This window comes from Chelonia mydas, chromosome 24 (assembly GCF_015237465.2).
Source record: "Chelonia mydas isolate rCheMyd1 chromosome 24, rCheMyd1.pri.v2, whole genome shotgun sequence".
Lineage (NCBI taxonomy): Eukaryota > Metazoa > Chordata > Testudines > Cheloniidae > Chelonia > Chelonia mydas.
This window is the reverse complement of record NC_051264.2, coordinates 308745-330274: the sequence shown is the minus strand read 5'-3', so window position 1 is coordinate 330274 and position 21530 is coordinate 308745. Positions and strand designations below refer to the sequence as shown.

General features: G+C 43.8%; 1 protein-coding gene across 4 annotated transcripts in view; it reads right to left on the bottom strand.

Moving 5' to 3' along the window:
* ASH1L (ASH1 like histone lysine methyltransferase) overlaps positions 1-21530 on the bottom strand; it is a 150316-nt gene that overhangs the window by 31459 nt on the left and 97327 nt on the right. For all 4 annotated transcript variants that reach the window (XM_043535000.1, XM_037883017.2, XM_037883020.2 and 1 more), the window contains one exon: positions 3131-3225. In XM_043535000.1, the coding sequence (XP_043390935.1) occupies positions 3131-3225 (95 nt within the window). The remainder of the gene's footprint in view (positions 1-3130; positions 3226-21530) is intronic.

Below are 21530 nucleotides of genomic sequence, written 5' to 3'. Positions count from 1 at the left end.
TAGTTCAATTTCTTGGTGTGCACAGAGTTTCTGCCATTAAGAACCTGGCTTCTACAAGTGTCAGGGTTTGATACTGCAAACACCAGGAGTTTTTAAATTAAGATTAAAATGTTGTCCTGTCATTTTGTTGGGATACTGCTGCACAGATCTGAAACCAAAAGGGGTGAATAAAGATGAAGTGTCAGCCCAATGCCCAAACATCCTGGCTTTCCTGGGTCTAATCAAGCCCTTTCATGTTCCTTTAGCAATAATTTTTGTGGTTTCATTTAGATTCAAATGCATACCTCCATCATTGAGAAAACTGGAAAATAAAAATTGTAATGTTTTCCTTACAACTTACTCTTAAATTAGTTTTTATTTTCAAAGCTTTTTTTATCCTTAGCAGGTTCCAGGAAACAGCTAAATCTGCTGGGAATTTGCTTTCACTTCTATGACCTCACTGAGTGAAACAAAAGGCCTTTTCAAGTGCCCTGGCACTGAGCCTGGAGAATATGGAACGTTCTCTAGCCCTCATTAAGCAGGCACTAGCAAAGTTATTTGGCAGAGAATTAAACCTTGTAACACTATTCTGTAGTTATACCACTCTCCAGCTACCCAATACAGAGTAATTAAAGCTGCCTTATCTTTATTGCAGAAGTTTGTTTGTGTCTGCTGGTACAAATAAACTGGAGGTTATGGCTTTGTGTGGAAAAAAGAGAACAGGATCATTGCATTGCATACTAAACCTGAGCCTCTAGGGAGACAGTTCAATTGTGGGACAAAGCCACATGAACTAATAAAAAAGGAGGAATTTATTGAGAAAGTTCACAGATTTCTTGTTAATACCTTTAATTCTGAAATTTGAATTCTTAAAAGTTCATGGTTATTGATTTACACATGAAGATCTGTCATATCCTTCAGCTGCTGTTTCATTAAATAAGCTAACCCACAACACAACACAACACACAAGGGCTTGGCTAAAGGAGACATTCTAATCAAACAAAAACATTTGGTGGCACAAACATTCTGTCTGAACAATGCAAAGTTCCCTATAAACCCCTTTTCCCAGTGTAATGTTGCAATACAAATCAATAGAACACAGGGAGTTTGCACCTATTACTCCTGGGGGAATTCGGCACTACTGCGCACGTGCAGAATTTATGTCCCTCCACAGATTTCTTTGCTCCCCTGCAGAAAAATGATTTTCTGATGGGGAAGCAAAGGGAAGCCACAAGAACGGTCATGCAACCCTCTCCAACAGTATGTTTTGGGTACCCAGGGCAGTTGGCAGAGAGGTAAATCACTGTGGGTCAGGAGGTGGAACTGGGGAATACCAGGCTGGTGGCTCCTACTCTGTGCGGGGATCAGCTGCTAGTCCGGACTGGGCTGGGGAGGATGGGACTTCCTCTTCCCTTGCATGGCATCTGGGGCCGGGTTAGACCCACCCCCAGATTTTTCGCCTGTATGCAGAAAGCTCTGCAAACTTCCCCTCCCCTCTGCGTCCTGCACCCATCACTCCTCAGCTGCAGGGGGAAGGATCCCTGTACAGTGAGCTGCTCTCCCATCTGCCCAACCCCCATGCATCCAAACCCCCTCATACCAGACCCTCCTGCTGAGCCTCACCCCCTGTACTCAGAACCCCCTGATGAGCCCCACTCCCCCTGCATCTGGACCACCCAGATCCCCACCCCACCAAGCCCCAACCAGTTGCACCTGGATCCCCACCCCACTGAGCCCCACTCCCTCAGCATCTGAACTCCCCACATCAAGACTCCCTCGGCCGATCTCTATACCCCCTATACCAAGACCCCCTCCCCACAGAGCCCCACCCACCTTCACCTGGACCCCCCTGCAGAGTCCTATTACCATTGCCCCCAGAACCCTCCAACAAGGGCCTGTGATCACCCACCTCTGGGCAGCCAGTGGCCTGTGCTTCCCAGTGCCATGCTGGAGCCTCCACGTTTATTTGACAAATAAAATTTGCAGAATTTAAAAATATTGTGCACAGAACTTTATTTTTTTTGGCACAGAATGCCCTCAGGAGTAACCTATGTGCTCTGCTCAGTGCTCTAGACAATTGTGTTCAAAAGTAATTTTAGATTGGTTGCTGCTATACTGGGAAGTGACCTGTTTGTGAAAGCCCTCAGTCTGGAAGTCCTATGTCGAACTATAAACTAGTTTGAAGCAGTATAATCTAGTAGTCTGAGTATGTGACTAAGAGCCAGGAATTTGTTGAGTTCTAATCCTAATGCTACCACTAGCACATTGGGGGTAAAACTGACCTTTGTGAAAGAGAGTCAGCACAAGACCTACCCATCACTTAAGTCTTATTTAAACTCTCAAAATAGGACTGAAGTGATGCACATGTCTTGCACTTGCCTTCTGCACAAAGGTGAATTTCAACCTGTATGACTTTGAGCAAGTGACTTAACCTCTCTGTATCTACCCTTTCCTCATCTAGAAAGTGGAAGCTAAAACATTCACAGGTATGTGGGAAGGATTTATTAATGTTTGTGTTTTGTTTTAGAGATATAACAGGTGTTCATTATTTTACTGGTTTCCATCCTACTTTAATACTGCTTTGAAAAGAAAATTATTGTACAACATTTAAGCAAAGTATATAATGCTTAAAGAGTAACATTTATTTTCTGATTGATAAACCAGTATGAAAACTAGATTAAGATCTTGACAATGTAGAGTAAACAGAAAAATTTCAAACAGTAAAATCCAAAAAATAATTGAAGCTTTTATTGTATTTCTCATATAGTCCATCTTGTTCCCATAGACCTCTGAATGATGAAAGCATTCAGAGTCTGAATCAAATGAGTTTGATACAATTTTGGGGACAAGAAACTTTGGTTGTTGAACAGCTACAAAGCCATTTCTACAAAAACAAACCTAACACACAGAGTGCCCTTCAGTCTGAACTGTTAGACTAAAGACAGTTCACAGAGCACAGAGTGAGTAAGTATGACTTCTGACAGTTAAAGAGCAGGTGAAATGAGTGACTCTACAAGAAAAAGGCAGAAAAAAGTGGGGAGGAAAAGGAGAGTGAGAGAGAGAACAGAAAATCTAAATGGAAAAGTTTAACCCCCAACCTGAGGAGTGGCACTTGATTCTCAGCAATAGAAAACATATATGAAGTACTCACCAACATGAATAGGAGCTGGGAACAATCCATGTTCATGCTCTCCAGGAGTGTACTCCAGCTTCTCTTTCTTTAATTGGATCAGGCGGCTCTTTGGGCTGAGAATGAGAGGCAGAAAGAAGCAGAGAAAGCCAGAGTGAGAAAGAGTTTTATCACTTGTGAAAACAAAACTTTCTATGCTAATGAAGGTATTAATCTTCTAGACTGTCAGACAGCAATGGTCTGTATCACTTTTCTGGACCCCTACTACTCTTGAAAATCAGACCTTTTCTTGGATTCAGGGCTTCTGAAGGTCAGGCCACTTGTATTTCAGTGTCTAAATAGGAATGTAGGTATCTTTAGGCATACTATTTTGAAAATTGTAACCTGGGCTCATATAGGTTATTTTTACATGTCATATTTACATGGACTAAAGAAGATACAAACTCCAAAAGCCTAAATCAACTTTCCAAGATGTTTTCCAAGTACATCTAACCCACCTGTTTCAAGACTAATGGTCAAAATTATTTTTAATTGTATAATTTCTTTGTGGACAATACTGAAAGGGAAAACATCGACTTGAAAAATCACATTTCCATCTCAATATTTGTACCTACAGTTGTTATAAATAATGTCCAAGATTACTAGAACAAAAAAGGTAAGAGATTAAATAAAATAATATACTCTTTTTTCAGTTTGCTCACTTAGTGCATTTGATAGCATTTTGTGTATAGTCAGTTTCACTGTTTTGTTGACTGCATATGTCCTCCTCCAAACCCTTCAAGAGTTTGTTAACCAGTAAAACAGCAGAAGTGCTGAAACTAAACAGACAGCAACCAGCAGAGGAAAAGGGGAGCGAAAGAAGTGAGCCTGTGCACATTTGGTATTGCAGGTCTGAGGCATACTAACCAGGCCCATCTAAACATGAGCAGGGGGACAGAAAAATTCTTACTTTTATTTAAAGAAAAATTTTAAACAACATACTATGGCACAGTATATAAAGGGTACTGAATCAGAAAATGGAATGTTTAGTCATCAATTAAAAAAACCCAACTTGACACTGATACCAGAGTTTAAAGGGACAACAGCCAATAAGAATTTCTGAGGGCTAGAAAGAGGATTTATGGATGGAGAAAACCAGTGGTTCTACTCCTTCTTTAGCCCTTTCTGTCAATACCCTCTCTTATCTAACAGAAGGTGTATTTATTCAGCAAGTATATTCACTCATTTAGTTATTATTTATTATCTGTATTACAATAGCACCTAGATACCCCAACTTGGATGTGGGACTTGTTATGCTGGGTGTTGTACATTATGAGACACTCCCCGTGCTGAAGAGTTTATAGTTGAAGGCTTTGATTTTTCTAAGACATATGTACTTAACTTTATTCATGCAAGTAACAGAGTTAGATTTTCAGGTAAGAAAAAAACATTAGGATCATCTATTTGACCTCTGGCATAACATAAGCCATCAAATTTAACCCAGTGAATTCCTGCACCTAGCCCAACAACTCGTGATTGAATTAGAGCATATATCTTGATTTAAAGCAGAGGTAGGCAACCTATGGCATGTGTGCCAAAGGCGGCACACGAGCTGATTTTCAGTGGCACTCACACTGCCCGGGTCCTGGCCACCAGACCGGGGGGCTCTGCATTTGAATTTAATTTTAAATGAAGCTTCTTAAACAGTTTAAAACCTTATTTAGTTTACATACAACAATAGTTTAGTTATATATTATAGATTTATAGAAAGAGACCTAAGTTAAAATGTATTACTGGCACGTGAAACCTTAAATTAGAGTGAATAAATGAAGACTCGGCATACCACTTCTGAAAGTTTGCCAACCCCTGATTTAAAGACTTTAAGTAATGGAGAATTTACCATATCCCTTGGTAATCTGTTCCAGTGGTTGAGTACCCTCAATTGCTAAAAGTCAATGAGACTATTTGAATGCATAAAGTTAAGCATGTGCAAGAGTTTTTGCAGGTTTGGGACCTAAATAAATAAAAAAACAAAGGGTGGGAGAAAGTATTAACAACTCAATTCTACATATGGAGAATTGAGACAGAGATTAAGTGACTTGCCAAGGTCACAGAGGAAGTCTATGGCAGAGCAGGGAAGTGAACATGAAGTCCCAAAGGAGCGCCTTATGCGCAGAACCATTCTTCCACCTCTTTTATATTATTATTGTACTTTGCTCTTAGGGCCTTTCATCCAAGCACTTTATTACTTGAGAAAAAATTAGGATGATCCCCATCCTATAGATGAGGAAACAGAGGCACGGGTAGATTAAGCAACTTTCTCAATATCACACAGTGAATCAGTGGCAGATCCAGGAATGGAACTGAAGTACCATCACTCCCAGTCCATTGTTCTACCTTCTAGATACACTTACATTTGTTACTTAATTCCAAGTATATATCCAACTTTGCTTCAAACTCATGTATGCATTTGCTTCTACATCATCATTCTTTGACAGTGTTACTGGCCTAGTGGATAAGGTGGAAGCAGTCAGTGTGCTATATGTTGATTTTAGTAAGACTTCTGACATAGTCCCACGTGACATTCTCATATGCAAACTAGGGAAATGTTGCCTAAGTGAAATTACTACAAGGTGGTGCACATCTGGTTGAAAGACCACAGTCAAAGTGTAGTTATCAACGGTTTGCTGCCAGACTGTGAAGGTGTATCTAGTGGGGTCCCACAGAGGTCCGTCCTGGGCACAATTTCTTTCCTAATAAACCATTCCAATATGTTCTCTCAGACAGAATTCAGTTATTGGTCTGCAGTTAACAGCCTCTTCCTTGCAAGCTTTTTCAAAAATTGGCATATCATCTGCTTTCCTCCAATCACCAAGAATCTTTTACTGTATCAAACATCATATAAAATAAAGATGCAAGTGGCTCTGCCACTAACTTCTTAAAGAGGACCTGCAAAAGGTGCGTTACTTTCCCCACCTGTATAATGGGTATATATTTACCCACCTTTTTAGTATGCTTGGAGATCCTTGGATGAAAGGTGCAAATGCTTTATAAGTGCAAAGCATTATTCATGTTTAATTATTATTATTATTATTATTTAATATGAAAATACAAGAGTCAAACAGTTTCAGTATATTTTCTTATTATTTATATAGTGCCACAGGTATGCACAGTTTTTTATAGGTAAAATAACGAGAGTACAAGGAATTTAAGGAGGGTCTGAGTTCATAATAAAAATATGCAATTTTTCATTAAAAAAAGCTGCCGTGCCAGACAAGTGGAGGGTAGAAAATATACCCTGCTTTCCCTCCAGTACAAGGAAAACTGAGTGAATGGATAATTAAAGACAGAATTATAAAACACCTGCATGAAAAATAATAGGATAGGGACAAACCAGCATGGCTTAAATAAAGGAAAAAATATGTCTCTCCAATATAACAGAATTCTCTGAGAAGTGTCAACAAAATAATAGATAAAGGAGGACTGAATGACAATTTATCTGGACTTTCGAAAAGTCTTCAAAGTCACTCAAGAGACTATTCAGGAAGCTACGTGGGCATAGGTCAGTGAGCAGAAATTGGCTGAGAGTCAGAAAATAAGAAGAGTAGGGATAAATGATGAATTTTCAACCTGGCAAAAGTTAGCAGTGGGGTGCCCCAAAGTTCCAGACTAGAACCTGTGTTTTTTAAATCTGTATATGAAGATTCCAGGATTGGCACTGTGTGTCACTCTGAAGCCTAGAATGTCTGTTGAGTCAGTGTGAAGTGATGGAAACAGCTACAAGGATGGTTGAGAGCTCTGCTTTTTAGGTTTATCATCTTGTTCAAACATCACTGAGATTTGCATTCTGTTACCGTCAAATTATTAAATTCTCAGCCATTTTGACTTTACAATCGACACCCTGAGACAGCATGGGGTTTCAGCTACAATAAGGCATGTAGCTATGCCATGCCAAGAGGCCTAGACCACTGTGATATCAAAGGTAACTCAAGCAATTACCATCCTTACCCTACAGCTAATTTGCATGTAACAATTTCATTGGTTGTTTGAGGGAGGGGGCGATCAAATAAGTTTGAAAACCACTGCTTTAAATTAACTGTAACCATTTTGGAAAAACAACTGAACACCAGTGTGCACAGATCAGTGAAAGCTTCTGTTTAAAGTGCAGTGGCGGTTAATAAAGCAAACAAAATGCTAAGTTGCAACAGAAAAATAATGCTGAAAAAGGTAATGATGCCATTATATAAAGAGATGGCATGCCCTGATCTCTAGTTCTGTGTTCAGTTCTGGTCAACTATTTCTCAAAAAGGATGCAGTAGAAATTAAAGGGGTACAAGAGACAGAAGGCCAAAATTATTAAAGGCCTGGAAAGACTTCTATATGAGAAGCCACTGTAATGTGCTAATAAAGTTTGCGGATGACACGAAGCTGGGAGGTATTGCCAATACAGAGAGGGACCGGGATATCATACAGGAAGATCTGGATGACACTGTAAACTGCAGTAATAGTAATAGGATGAAATTTAATAGTGAAAAAGTGCAAGGTCATACATTTAGGGATTAGTAACAAGAATTTTTGTTATAAACTGGGGACTCCTCACTTGGAAGTAACAGAGGAGGAGAAGGGCCTCAGAGTATTGGTTGATCACAGGATGACTATGAGCCTGTGAAAAAAGCTAATCCGGACTTGGGATGCATCAGGCGAGGTATTATTTAAGCTCAGTACCAATGTGGACACAAGAACAAATGGATATAAACTGGCCAACAGGAAGTTTAGACTTGAAATTAGATGAAGTTTTCTAACCATCAGAGGAGTGAAGTTCTGGAATAGCCTTCCAAGGGGAGCGGTGGAGGCAAAAGACATATCTGGCCTCAAGGGATTAAGCTTGACAAGTTTATAGAGGGGATGGTATGATGGGATAGCCTAATTTTGGCAATTAATTGATCTTTGACTATTAGCGGTAAATATGCCCAATGGCCTGTGATGGGACACTAGATAGGGTGGGATCTGAGTTACTACAGAGAATTCTTTCTTGGGTGTCTGGCTGGTGAGTCTTGCCCACATGCTCAGGGTTTAGCTGATCACCATATTTGGGGTCAGGAAGGAATTTTCCTCCAGGGCAGACTGGCAGAGGCCCTGGGGTTTTTCACGTTCCTGTGCAGCGTGGGGCACAGGTCACTTGCTGGAGGATTCTCTGCACCTTGAAGTCTTTAAACCATGAGTTGAGGACTTCAATAGCTCAGACATAGGTCAGGGGTTTGTTACAGGAGTGGGTGGGTGAGATTCAATGGCCTGCGTTGTGCAGGAGGTCAGACTAGATGATCATAATGGTCCCTTCTGACCTTAAAGTCTATGAAACCTCTCCTAAAGGCAGGTTATTCTGTAATGTTGATTCTGGAGATTCTAGCCCTTCCTCTGAAGCATATGGTACTCTCCACTAATACAGATAGGATATTGGACTTCATGAAATTCTGGTTTGGCAGTTCAGATATTACACACAAATGGAGGATACTCTAAGGAGATGATAAATTTTTACTTATATAAAAATATGTGCCTGTTTCTCTGCAGTTTCTAAAGGGTTAACGTTAGGTGCAAACGCTACTGACTTGGAAAGGGTGTAAGATCTGGATGTGTTATCTTGGTAAGGGTGAATTTTAATGAAAAGGAAAGTTAAACACAAAGTCAAGGATGAGAAGCCACATATAATGGGAGTTAAGGTTCATGTTTTATAAACATAAATACCGTACAAGTGAGTTCAAAGGAACGTCTCTCATAACACCATACATCAGGAGAATGTGTTGCATAAGTCAACAGCAACATGCCCACGTGTTCACACTGGGACGATAAAAGACAATGAGTTATGTTGGGTAGGAGTTTGTGGGAAGAAATGAAGGTTTTGTTTTTGTTTTTATCAATGATCTTTATGGGAAGGCTTCTCTCTTTCATTTCATAAATGATGGCCTCTCAGAAACTCAAAAGTAGGGTTCCCTGGGTGCCAACTGGGCTGCTTTCTGTGGAGATAGTTTTATCAGGGAAGAGTCAGTTTTCTTTTTGGACCAAAGATGGAAGTTTAGTAAACAGATAAACCTCACTACAGATGGTAAATGCAGTAGGAATTCCCAATGCAGAGCTGACTGTGTTCTCACAGTCACTGATACAAATGCCTGCTGGAGCCAGTCTGCTGCATGTTATTGATGAGGACAAGCATCTAATTATTTCTATGCCTTACACTTTATGAAGTATTTCCCCCAGTGAGTACAAAGAACTATTCTAGCTGAAGGCGAGCATTACAGACTGGGGACTCTCCAAACAGGCAGCACATGCCACACCCATTTTCCTTCACAGACATGAGCACTAGATTAGGGCCCAGATAACTTTTCTACAGTCACCAGGGAAATGATTCCCCATGACAGTTACAACAGAAAAGCTTTGATGGGACTCTGTGGAAATGGCTTTTTCACAGATAGCTAAGTAAAAATAAAATCAGGGTAGAGAAGGGATGATTCCTCTCGCTATCATCCCTTCCCACAATTTGGTTTGCTTCTTTGTGGATAAATATAAAATCTCTACCTTGCAAAAACAACGAGGAGTCCGGTGGCACCTTAAAGACTACCAGATTTATTTGGGCATAAGTTTTCGTAGGTATAAAACCCCAGTTCCAAAGAAGTGTTTTTTTAAACCAGGAAAGCTTATGCCCAAATAAATGTTAGTCTTTAAGGTACCACCGGACTCCTTGTTGTTTTTGTGGATACAGACTAACATGGCTACCCCTCTGATACTTGGCACCTTCTACCTTGCAGTTACCATTCTTCTCAGCAGTGGACTAAATGGGACTCTCTTTAAAAGCCATCAGCAGTAGTTAGTCAGAGTGGCTGCTGTAGCCTGGCATGAAGCACTTGGTGATCTTCAAGGGTTGAATGTGAGGCCTCTAGAACCCCGCTACTCCCAGTCAGATGGTAAGGGTAATGTAACCAGAAATGCTGTTTTATTTTACTCCTACTCCCCTTCTTTATGGTCTTTAACCTGTTAACTTCTCCATTTCTGTTCTTCTCCTTCCTCACTCTCTTCCACTACTGTCTTCCCTTACTTCCCAGGGGTTAGAACTCTGTAGGCAGCAAAGTGAAACTTGAAGAAACCTGTAGCTACATTCTGTTACACCAAGGGGAAAATCATCAAAGTAAAAGAAAAAACGGTTACCTACCTTTTCGTCACTGTTGTTCTTCAAGATGTGTTGCTCAGGTCCATTCCATTCTAGGTGTGTGCGCGACCATGTGCACAGTCATCGGAGATTTTTGCCTTAGTGGTATCTGTAGGGTCGGCTGTAGCACCCTCGAGTGGTATATTAGGTGCTGCCGACTCTACACCCTCTCAGTTCCTTCTTGCTGGCAACTCCGACAGAGGTGTAGGAGGGCGGGTAATGGAATGGACATGACAAACAAATCTCGAAGAACAGTTACAAAAAGGTAGGTAACCATTTTTTCTTCTTTGAGTGCTTGCTCATGTCAATTCCATTCTAGGTGACTCACAAGCAGTATCCTCGTAAGTTAGCAGCTTGAAGTACTGTTCTACTGAAGTCAGCATCATCCCGGGCCTGCTGGTTAAGTGCATGACGGGACATGAACCTGCGGACGGATGACCAGGTGGCTGCCCTACAGACGTCCTGGATAAGCACTTGGGCTAGGAAAGCTGCTGACGAGGCTTGCACCCTGGTTGAGTGGGTGGTGACAATCGCCAGAGGTGGCACCAGTGCCTGGTTGTAGCAGCAACGAATGCAGGGAGTGATCCAAGAAGAAATTCTTTGAGTGGACACTGGATGACTTTTCATCCTGTTGGCCACCATGACGAAGAATTGCGTCGACTTGCGGAATGGCTTGGTCCTTTCAATGAAGAAGGCTAGCGCCCGCCTGACATCTAGGGAATGCAGTCTACACTCCTCCTCCAACTTATGCGGCTTTGGAAAAAAGACAGGTAAGTAAATGTCCTGGCTCATATGAAACTGTGAGACCACCTTGGGCAGGAAAGCCGGGTGTGGCTGCAGCTGGACCTTGTCTTTGTAGAAGACTGTGTAAGGTGGTTCCAAGGTAAGCGCACTAATCTCAGAGACCCAGCGGGCGGACATTATCGCAACTAGGAATGCAACCTTCCAGGTCAGGAGAAGGAGAGAGCAGGAAGCCAGAGGCTTTGGGGGGGGGGGGGGGTCCCATGAGCCGTGACAGCACAAGATTCAGGTCCCATTGTGGAACAGGGTCCCTGACGTTCAGGTAAAGGCACTTGAGGCCACTGAGGAACCTGGCAGTCATGTCCTGGGCGAAAACCGACCCACCCTCGAGTGGCGGACGGAAGGCTGAAACAGCGGCCAAGTGGACCTTGATAGATGAAAGGGACAGGCCTTGGAGCTTGAGATGCAGAAGGTAGTCCAGGATCAAATGGAGCGAGGTCTGGTCGGGCTGAATACTTTTAGCCGAAGTCCAATAAGTGAACCGCTTCCATTTGGCCAGGTAGGTCACTCTGGTGGAGGGCTTTCTGCTGCCTTGAAAACCAAGCACTCCTGTTCCTCTGTATTTAACCATGAAGCAGCCACACCATCAGGTGCAGCACTGCCAGGTTCAGATGCAGAAGACTACCATGGTTTTGGAACAGCAGGTCTGACCTGAGCCGCAGCCGTAACAGAGCAACCACCGACAGGTCCAGCAGCGTGCTGAACCAGTGCTGGCGCAGCCAGGCCAGTGATATGATGATTACCGTCACCCTGTCCTGCTCGATTTTCATGAGGACTCTGAGAATCAGCGGCACCGGAGTGAAGGCGTATAAAAAAGCCCCTGACCACGGGAGCAGAAAAGCATCCGACAGGGAGCCTCTGTCGATCCCCCGAATCAAGCAGGAAACATGGCATTTCTTGTTCTGTCTGGACGCGAACAAGTCCACCCAGGGAGTTCCCTACTTCTGGAAGATGAAGCTGGTCACCTCCTGATGGAGGGACCACTCGTGGCGAGACAAGAAGATCCTGTTGAGGCCATCTGCCAAGGCATTCCTGGCCCCGGGGAGGTGTGAGGCTTTGAGATGGATGGCGTGTTGTACACAGAAGTTCCAAACTTGGAAGGCTTCCTGGCAAGGTGCAGATGACCTGGTCCCACCTTGCCTGTCGATACAGAACATAGCTGCAGTATTGTCTGTCAGGACCTGGACTACCCTGCTTTTTATGTGAGGTAGGAAGGCTTGACAGGCCAGGTCAAACCGCTCTGAGCTCCCTGACATTGATGTGTAGGGAGCGATCATGACTCGACCAACAACCCTGCATGCTGAGATGGCCCAGGTGGGCTCCCCACACCAGGTCTGTGGCACTGGAGACGAGGGTCATGGATGGGGATGGAGCTGTGAAGGGAACCCCCTCCAACACCAATGCAGGATTCTGCCATCATGTGAGTGATGACAGTAGGTGTATGACTGGAGTCCCAGGGGAGCCAACTGAGGTCACTCAATTAAGGTGAACTGCAAAGAAGGGGTAGACAATACCCAAAGCTGGTGGATATTCCAATACTTAGATTTACTAAGTCAGCACAAAACAGCTTTTATATTACCGCACTGGTTGCCCAGAAGCCAACAACACAGTTCACTTGCAGTAACCCAGCCGTAGGCCTCCACCTAGACACCCAAGTCAAATATGATGAGGATTACTGAAAATTTTATTCATCACATAAAAAACTTCTAACAATCTCAAAGGATCGGACACATTACCTCCCAGGTTAATGAATATTCTAGAACTTACCCAAATACACGGTTACAGCCAATTATTATTAACTAAACTAAAATTTATTAAAAAAAGAAAAGAGAGAGTATGGTTAAAAGATCAGTATACATACAGACTTGAGTACAATCTTGAGATTCAGATTCATAGCAGAGATGGTGAGCTTTGTAGATGCAAAGAGTTTTTTCAGAAATAGTACACAGGTTATAGTCCAATGTTTACATACAGGGTGGTCCAGTCAGCGATGGGATCTCAGTCCCTATGGCTTAGGCTTCCGCTGCATGAAACCTCAAGCAGATCTGCGATAAACAGGATCAGGACCCACGCCATTTTTTACACAGTTTCAGGCCTTCTTTGACAGCTTGGAGTCCTTCGGCGAACAATAGGCACTCATGGGAACTTTGAAGTGGACCCATTTCCTAAGCATCATCGGTAATTATCCACACAGATTAACATAAGGCAATTGCCTGTTTTTCCACCCTTCACAGATGATTTCAAAGAGAGATGATATCCTACGTTTACAGTTCATTTAAAAGTTAAGATGTCCTCTTGATCTCTGAATTAACAGAATACAGCATAGACAGGGACTGTTTGATTACATTGTTGACCATTACCAATATATATGTAAATACACAAAAACACAACACTATCTTCCCATATGTCTTTAAGGGTTGAATTTGAGTCATTTATCCTGCGGGACCCTAACCCTAACCCTTTCCGGTCATGCGTTACAGTGTGGTCTGGGACCCTGACCATATGGTCCATACTGTGTCTGCTGGGGACGTAGACTGATACCAGCCATGCCTGTAGGGGCCTGAGGCAGAGCCATGTGTGCCGGACCACGTAAGTGCAGGTCATCATGTGGCTCAACAATCGTAGGCACATGTGAGCACTGGTGAGAGGCTGGGCTTGCATGCACAAGATCACGTCTGCTATGGTTTGGAACCGAGCTTCAGGGAGGAAGGCTCTGGCCTGAGTAGAGTCGAAGACCGTTCCAATTAACTCTATGTGTTTTACAGGCATTAAGGTTGATTTTTTCTCGTTTATCAACAGCCCCCGGTCATGACAGATGGAGCAAACTGCAGGGTGTAGCCCGAAGATATTACGTCGAGCATCCAACGGTCCGAGGTCAGCCACGACCAGGCTGATCGGAAGGGGCACAGGAGGTTGAGGAAAGAGCAGGGGGGTGGATCCTGGGAAGTGACTGGGGCACCGTCCTCAGGCGCATCCTCAAAACACCTGCTTCTGGCTTCCTTGGCCAGAAGACCCAGGCTGGACGGAGGAATGGGAAGACGAAGGGTGACGCCATTTAAATCCTTTGTCTCTGTCCTTCTTTCTGTAGGAGGTGGACCAGGGGACACCCCAGGACCAAGATGGAGGCAGAGGTGACAGGGGACGGAAATGCTTTCTAGCCTGCAGAGGGGTGTGAAGGTCCAAAGAATGGACCTTCCAGTGACCAGAGCAGAGCTGTAGATGCCTGAGTCTACCAACTGACCCTCGTTGGCGACCGGTAAGGAGAAGGTGATGACTGGTGCCTGCCCGAAGAGCGATACTGGGGAACTGGAGACCGGTGCTGTGACCAGGAATGATCCCATACCGGGGGGAAACTGATGCCTGGGAGACTGCCTAGGCAATGGTGATCTGTACAGTGGTGAACTCTGGCAAGAGGCAAGACGGTACTATGGGTATGAGGATTGGTGTTGCGACTCAAGTGTCCCGTGCCTTGCAGGAGGAGACCTTGGCATCAGGGACCTGTGTCTTTTAATCTGGGACTGTGGCTGCGGTGCCAGGGTCCGAGGCCGTGGTGATGGGGACCGATGCCTGCAGTCCAGTGATCGGGATGCTCTGCTGCTTTAGGGGGCAATCCCATAACCGACCCATAGATGCCGGGGCCTTGGCCAGGTCTGTCGCCTGGCTTGGCGTCTTCAGTGTTGATTGGCCTGCCTCCTCTTTGGCTGCTGGGCCCGCTTGGGGCACAGATGACCCTACTGGGGCTGGGACTCCCTGCCGCTCCCAGGAGTTGGGGGTGGGTCCCTGGCTGGACTAGGGGGTCCCACTGCAGCGATACTCCCAAGCAGCTCCGAGGCGGGCACGTGGCCTGACACAGGTCCTTTGCAAAGCCCCCTTTTTCTGCGGTGCTGGCGGGCCAGTCGACTTCAACTGCTTCTTAGGCACCGAGAAGGGGGAACGGTGCTGGGAGGGTTCTGGTGCCGGTGGTGCGCTGCGTGCCGACGCTGAGATTCTGGGCGTAGAGTCTGATCGAGAGGGCTCCGAGGTCAGATGAAACGCAGCCTCCAGGAGGAGGGCCCTCAAGCGGATATCCCGCTCCTTCCGAGTTTGAGGGCAAAAGTTTTTGCAGATCCTGCACTTATCCTTTCTGTGGGACTCCCTCAAAACACTTTAAACAGCTCTCGCGAGGGTCACTAATGGGCATTGGCCGGCTGCACGATGAACATGGCTTAAACCCTGTGGAACGGGACATGCCCCGTTCCGGGACATGCCCCATTCTGAGGCGAGGTCCCAGCTGGGATTCTAACTCCTAAACAATTATTCTAACACTTAATTTAAAGGTCTAAGTACCTATCAACTAACAACAAAGGAGACTGAACAATGGACTGTAAGAACAGATAACACTCTTGCGATGCAAGACAAGGAGGAGCAACCAAGCATCATGGGTGGTAAGAAGGAACTGAGAGAGCATAGGGTTGGCAGTGCCTAATATACCAACACATGAACGCTCAAGAGGTGCTACCGCCAACCCTACGGATACCGCTAAGGCAAAAATCTCCATCTATGCACGTGGGCATGCACACACCTAGAATGGAATCAACATGAGCAAGCACCCGAAGAATAACTTTTAGTGCTCCAGACAGTCTGTGACAGGGTGGACTAGGCCCTGAGGCCCCTGCTGGAGACCAAACTACCCCAGAAAAGGGTAGTGGAGAGGGTCCTCCCAGTTGCCTAGAGAGGTAGCATCAGACACAGCCAATCAGGAAAGAGGCTGCAGGGATCAGCCAACCAGGGTCCAGTAGGCTTGTATAAAAGGAGCTGAGGGACAGAGTCAGACTGTGGGATCAAGAGGTGCTCCTGGCTGGCTGCAGGGGCTGAAAGAAGCTGGACAGATCAGTTGCTGTCAGGGACAGTGAGAGCCAGAGAACAGCTCTTGGTTCTCTCCTGGGACTAAGCAGGTAGTTACTGGCAGGGACAAGGGGAGCGAGGAAGGAGGTGCTGGCTGGCTGCTGGGACTCAAAGATGGGCTACAGGGAAGTGGCTCAGGGAACCACAGAGCAGCAATTAGTAAAGGGACAGAGCATGAGGGTGCTATACTTAAAAGGTCCCAGGGTTGCGACCCGGAGCAGTGGGTGGGGGTGGGTCTCCCCACCACCCTCCAGACACTAGGAGAAGTGGCTACGCCCTAAGGAAGAGAATTAGAACTGTGGCAACCCAGGGAATGACTCAGCAGGGAGCTGTGGTCAGCGAAATGAGTCCAAGAGGGATGGCTCAGCAGGAAGGCTGGGATCACTGAGGACTCAAGGAGATGCAAAGAGCCCCCAGGGAGGAAGCCCTAGGAGTGCTGTTCAATACCAAAGTAGGAACCTTGCAACCCAGCTGGACCACATGAGGGTACCCTGACGGGCCTTTTTGGACTGTTAAAGACTGAGCCCAGTGCTTAAGGACGTTTTGGACTGTGTACCCAGGAAGGGGTTTGTTTGTTATGTACATCGACAGAGTGTGACTCAGCTGGAGGGCTGAGTCACCAAAGACCTGCCTGACAAGTGCAGCGGCTGACAGAGGCACCGTGAGCGGAGGAAAAAACTGCAGGCACAAATGCACTCAACCAGGGGGCTCTTGCATGAGGTGAGTGCAAACCATTACACCATCTAACTTCAGTCTCTGGTCAAAAGTAAAGCTTTGCCATCACAAACATGATGACTGTGATGCAGTATTATATAGTTTAAAGACATACAAGTGAATCTTAAAATAAAATTCATGGGGCAGTTAAGCTTTCACAGAATTTATTTAGACTTAAAAGGAGGTTATGTTTTCTTTTGGTCTGGGCAAAATAGCTGTGGGGGCAGCACCACAAGAAGATGATCTACTGCTGTGCAGCTGGAAGTATGGCTGGCAGGGTCACAAGACGACTGCCCACAGCCATTTGTCCATCACAGCATTCTTTCATCTGTTCCCAAGAAAGGAAATAGCCCCAGGAGCATGGGGACAAGACACTAAGACTGAGGAGGGCTGCAATTCTGCAAACAAACAATTTAAAGGAGGAGTCATGAGCACACATATTCCCAACGAGGGAAATCTGCAACTTGCCCCTATTAAAAATCTTGGCCAAGGAAGATAGCAACAACCTTTTTCAAGCAGAGTAGGATGGCAATCTTTAAGATATGCTATATCCATCAGACCTTAACTCAGAACTTCCACTAGAGATGAGAAAAGCTGTTTATTGTTCTTATTTTGGATGATAGCTCTGTTATCCATGTCATGAGCTGAAGAGATCTCCTGTCTGTCATATTTATTGCCTTGTTCAGGACATTAAGTCCAAGAGTATTATGCAACTTCGAAGAAACCAGCAGGCACATAACAAAAAGCCAGAAAATTGTAGACCCAACAGGTATTCCGACCTTAGAATCTTGGCTTCTATTAGTTAATATTTATATATTTTCAATACTATCCCCAGAGGAACATTACTCCCAAGGTAAGAAGAACATCTCTTGCATAAGGTAGTGACTCCAAATTTCCATTAGAAGAGGTATCCCACAGTAACTATTTTCCCCCAGGAGCTAGAACATTTATTAAATATAATTACAAACGGAAGACGGGAGAGACTCTGAACTCCTCCACAAAAGCCCCTGTTGGGTGAATAGCAGTGATTGGCCTCCACAATCTTCCATGCTTTTCAAGGCCTCTGGCTTGCACAGGCACACACTGAACTACTTTTTTATCGGTCTCATGAGGCTGTAAAGAGTAATGCATGTTGTATTTTCAGAGACTTTTTAAAGTTTTGGGAGCTTCCAATAAAATCTGAAGCAAGTATCCCCTTTCTCTGAGGAGGGAGAGGCCTTAGGTTCTCATCTTCTGCAAGACTCCAAATGAGCCCCAATATAGATAAGATCTCCAAGTCTATGCTTTCTGGACATATCAAATCAGGATGCATCTCGTCAGCAAAAAGCCTTTATTATTTTTCCAGTGTTAGCTGAAGACTGGGGAAAGCCCACTTGTACACTAATACCAAACTTGCTATCCCAGGCAGTAAAACCACCCTAGGAAATAGAGAGGGGCTGAGGTAGATCTTAGACAGCATCCCTTTAATTCTTGGTTCTTTTCCCAGGGTTCATGCTCCACTGATGCACTGCACTGCACATCTGGGCTTCCTTCAGCCTACTGTAAGAAAACCTTTACACCTAGTTGAGTTGAAAGAGTGGGATCCTACAGTAGCAACCTGTATAATTCAAATTCCCTAAGCACAGGCAGCAGAGGCAGAGAAATGAATGCAGACCTTACCCCTGCAATGGTAGGCTACAGCTTTCAATGGCACTACAAACATTTTCTCTGCTATCTTTTAGCTGTTGGCCCATAACTGATCCAAGGAGAGGCTCCAAACAGAAATGACAAAGCTCAGCAGAGCTGCAACTACGGCAATTGTCCTCCCACATTGCATCATGGGAAACCAGTTTTGGAGGTTCCAAAACCTCTGAAGTTGTATAATGTAAAGAGCAAAAGGGAATAAGTGATCGATACCACATTGGAAAAAAGTAAGAATGCAGACAGTGGCTTCTACTGGAAACATGGACAAGCACTTAACTGTACCATCACTAGAGGGTGCTGTGTCATTATAACAGTTGCATTCTTGTTCCCAAACCATGACGTTTTTACAGCCAACAAAATATGGGTATGGGTAAAGTTACATGAAACCTAGAAGAACACGTATTAACAGCTCTTCCTTCCCCAACTACTAGTCCCACAATTTTTAATGAAACACCAAATAGTAGCTATAGAGGCATTAATGATAAATGCAACAACTCCAAATGATAATTCATGCCTGCCAAAGAGATGGAAAATAAGATTGGATTGTTATCAATTTTTGACTTACTAAACTTTTATAATAATTTGATTAATACTGGTTTACTGGCTAAGGGTTGAGAATCATTCCTCTCCCACTTAGGATTTTAACTTGCAAAAGGGAAGTGGAGGAGCAAGTCTCAAGTTTCAGCCAGCAAGCAGAGATAGGATGGGAAAAAATAAAAAATAAAAAATAAAAAAAAAAAAAAAAAAAAAAAGAAGAGAAAAGAGGGCCAACCAATAGAAATGATTATACAAAGCCCACTTTCAGGTGACTCGTGTCACCCTAATGTCAGTCCTCCTTTATTCACTTTTACTGTAGCAGAAAGGGAAATGGGTGAAGCTTAGTCCTGGGATAGAATAGGTGATCACATTTATTCAAGCAAATAACTTATAAAAATATTGTGATAAATTGTTCCATGGTTGCCCCTCTTAAAAAAAAGGAGGAACAATACACTGGAGAGAAGAATGGGAAATCCATTTAGGACATTACAGTGGACAGCAGTAAAAGGGAATTAGGTGGTTATGAAGAGATCTTTAGCGTATGAGTATCTTCTCTGTGGACCATTTCATTTACTATTACATTCAGTCCCATCATTCCAAGACATGGAATAATCTATTAATTTAATAAACCACAGTGGTTTTTAAAATAAAAACTATTATACTAGATGCCAGATTGCAAGCCCCTTATTCACACTGGTAAGAAGTTACTCATGAGTAGTTCCACTGAAGTCAATGAATTTGTATAAATAACTGCTCACCGATGTTAGTGAGGCGCTCACAATCTGCCTCTAAGTAAAAATAGGAAAGTCAGATGTGCCTAAGAGATATGGATTTTTTAACTTGGATCATAGTCAGGAATCTCTGGTGTGGGATGTGAAGGGGATATATCACATTTATGTCTTATAGTGATTTTCATACACCCTGATTTTCTTAATTATTTTGTGCATGTTGACAGTTACATTAGAAGTTTGTTTAAAAGACAGATATAAGTGATTCTTTTTTAGCTTTGCATGGGACTAAAGAACAACTTTTCAGTTTACAGTTCAGTCTTGTAGAAGCTTATGATATGCAAAATACTAGCAGTAATTTTTTAAAATGGTGGTATGCAGTCCGAGAGACAATAATTAGTTACTGACTTCAAGGATCCTGTTAGGATGCATCCTGTAATACATTCCACTTGCAAAGAACTCAGCCAATGCAGATCAGTTACATCATTTTCAGTCAGTTATGGCACTGACAGTCAAAGCTGTCTCTTTACAGTTTAAAGAGAGACTGGTGACTGACTTAATTAGTCGATTTTAAAAAAAATTTAAGATGATTATTATGGGCCAGAGGCCACTATCTTTATGCACACTGAATGATATCTTACTTCATGAGCAGTCTGATACCAACGGGACTACTTATGGAATAAGGTCCTACTCATTGTGAGAAAGAATGTAAAAACTGGCTCTAAATATCTGTATTAATAAACCACCATAGCAAGGAATTTCTCCACATCCCTTTTGGAGTTCTTAAGGTTCCCATTTCTTCCACTCTACACCTATCCTTGAAGCCTTGCATGACAGCAATGTTATTTCTGTCAAAAGACTTGGCACAGGACTTAAAGTGGTGAACTCTGTGAAGATTTAAAACATGTTACCTAACTCCTCTGTACCACTCTAGATACTATAGTGACAAGTACACCTATAAATGCTTAATCAGTCAGTTTCTTCATCTGCAAAAGGGGGATAATAATCCTTACTTATCTTTGTAAAGTATTTTGAGATATAGGCCTTGATTTTCAGATGTGCTAAGCATTCACATCTCCAAATGAAATCAACAGGAGCTGCAAGTACTCAGAATCTCTGAAAATCAGGTCCCTACTGTAGAAAAGTGCTATTAAGTACTAGGTATTATTATTTATCTTTTGGAGCTCATCAACACCGCTTTCTTAAGAGTGAAATTTGCCCCGATGCAGAGGACCAGCACAAGGTCTAAGTACTATGTACAAGAATCTCCTTAGCTTTTCCCCCCAGAGGGTAAGAGACCCCAGACATGCCCAGTTATCTACATGCAAGGTGGGGGGTGGACATATATATAGGCTCCTGTTTCTTAGTCCTTGTAAGGGGGAACCATGCCCTTTGCAGGCCATCTTAAGTCTCTTCTGATGGGGACTCAAAAGGAAAATTAAGTATTTCAGTGTACCCAAGAATAACTTCTTCCTGGGGCCAACAGTACCTTCTTAGTTCTGGGCTATCTGCGCAGCAGATTGCAAGGAGTCCTTCCAGCTGGGCTGCTGAATCTGGCCCACTTTGTCAGGCTTTCCATGGGAGTTTGCTGGGCTCCCCACAGGTCCTGGATGGAGATCTCCTGGACAGTAGTTCCCCCTGTGGCTTCAGTTTCCTGCTCAGGGTGATCTCTCTCCCCTGCTGACTACAGTTTCCTCTTTTTTAAAGGCCTGCTCCCTACAATACATAATTGACAGGGCCAGAGGAGCAGGGCTAGTCCTGCACATAGGGCGTCTCTGGCACTTTTGTCATCAGTGTGGGGTCTATACACCCCATCACATTGTGTTTTGAGAGCTTACGGGGTTAGTAACAGTATATAGGCTTTGCGCTGAACTTCTCTACATTCATGCCCAATTCT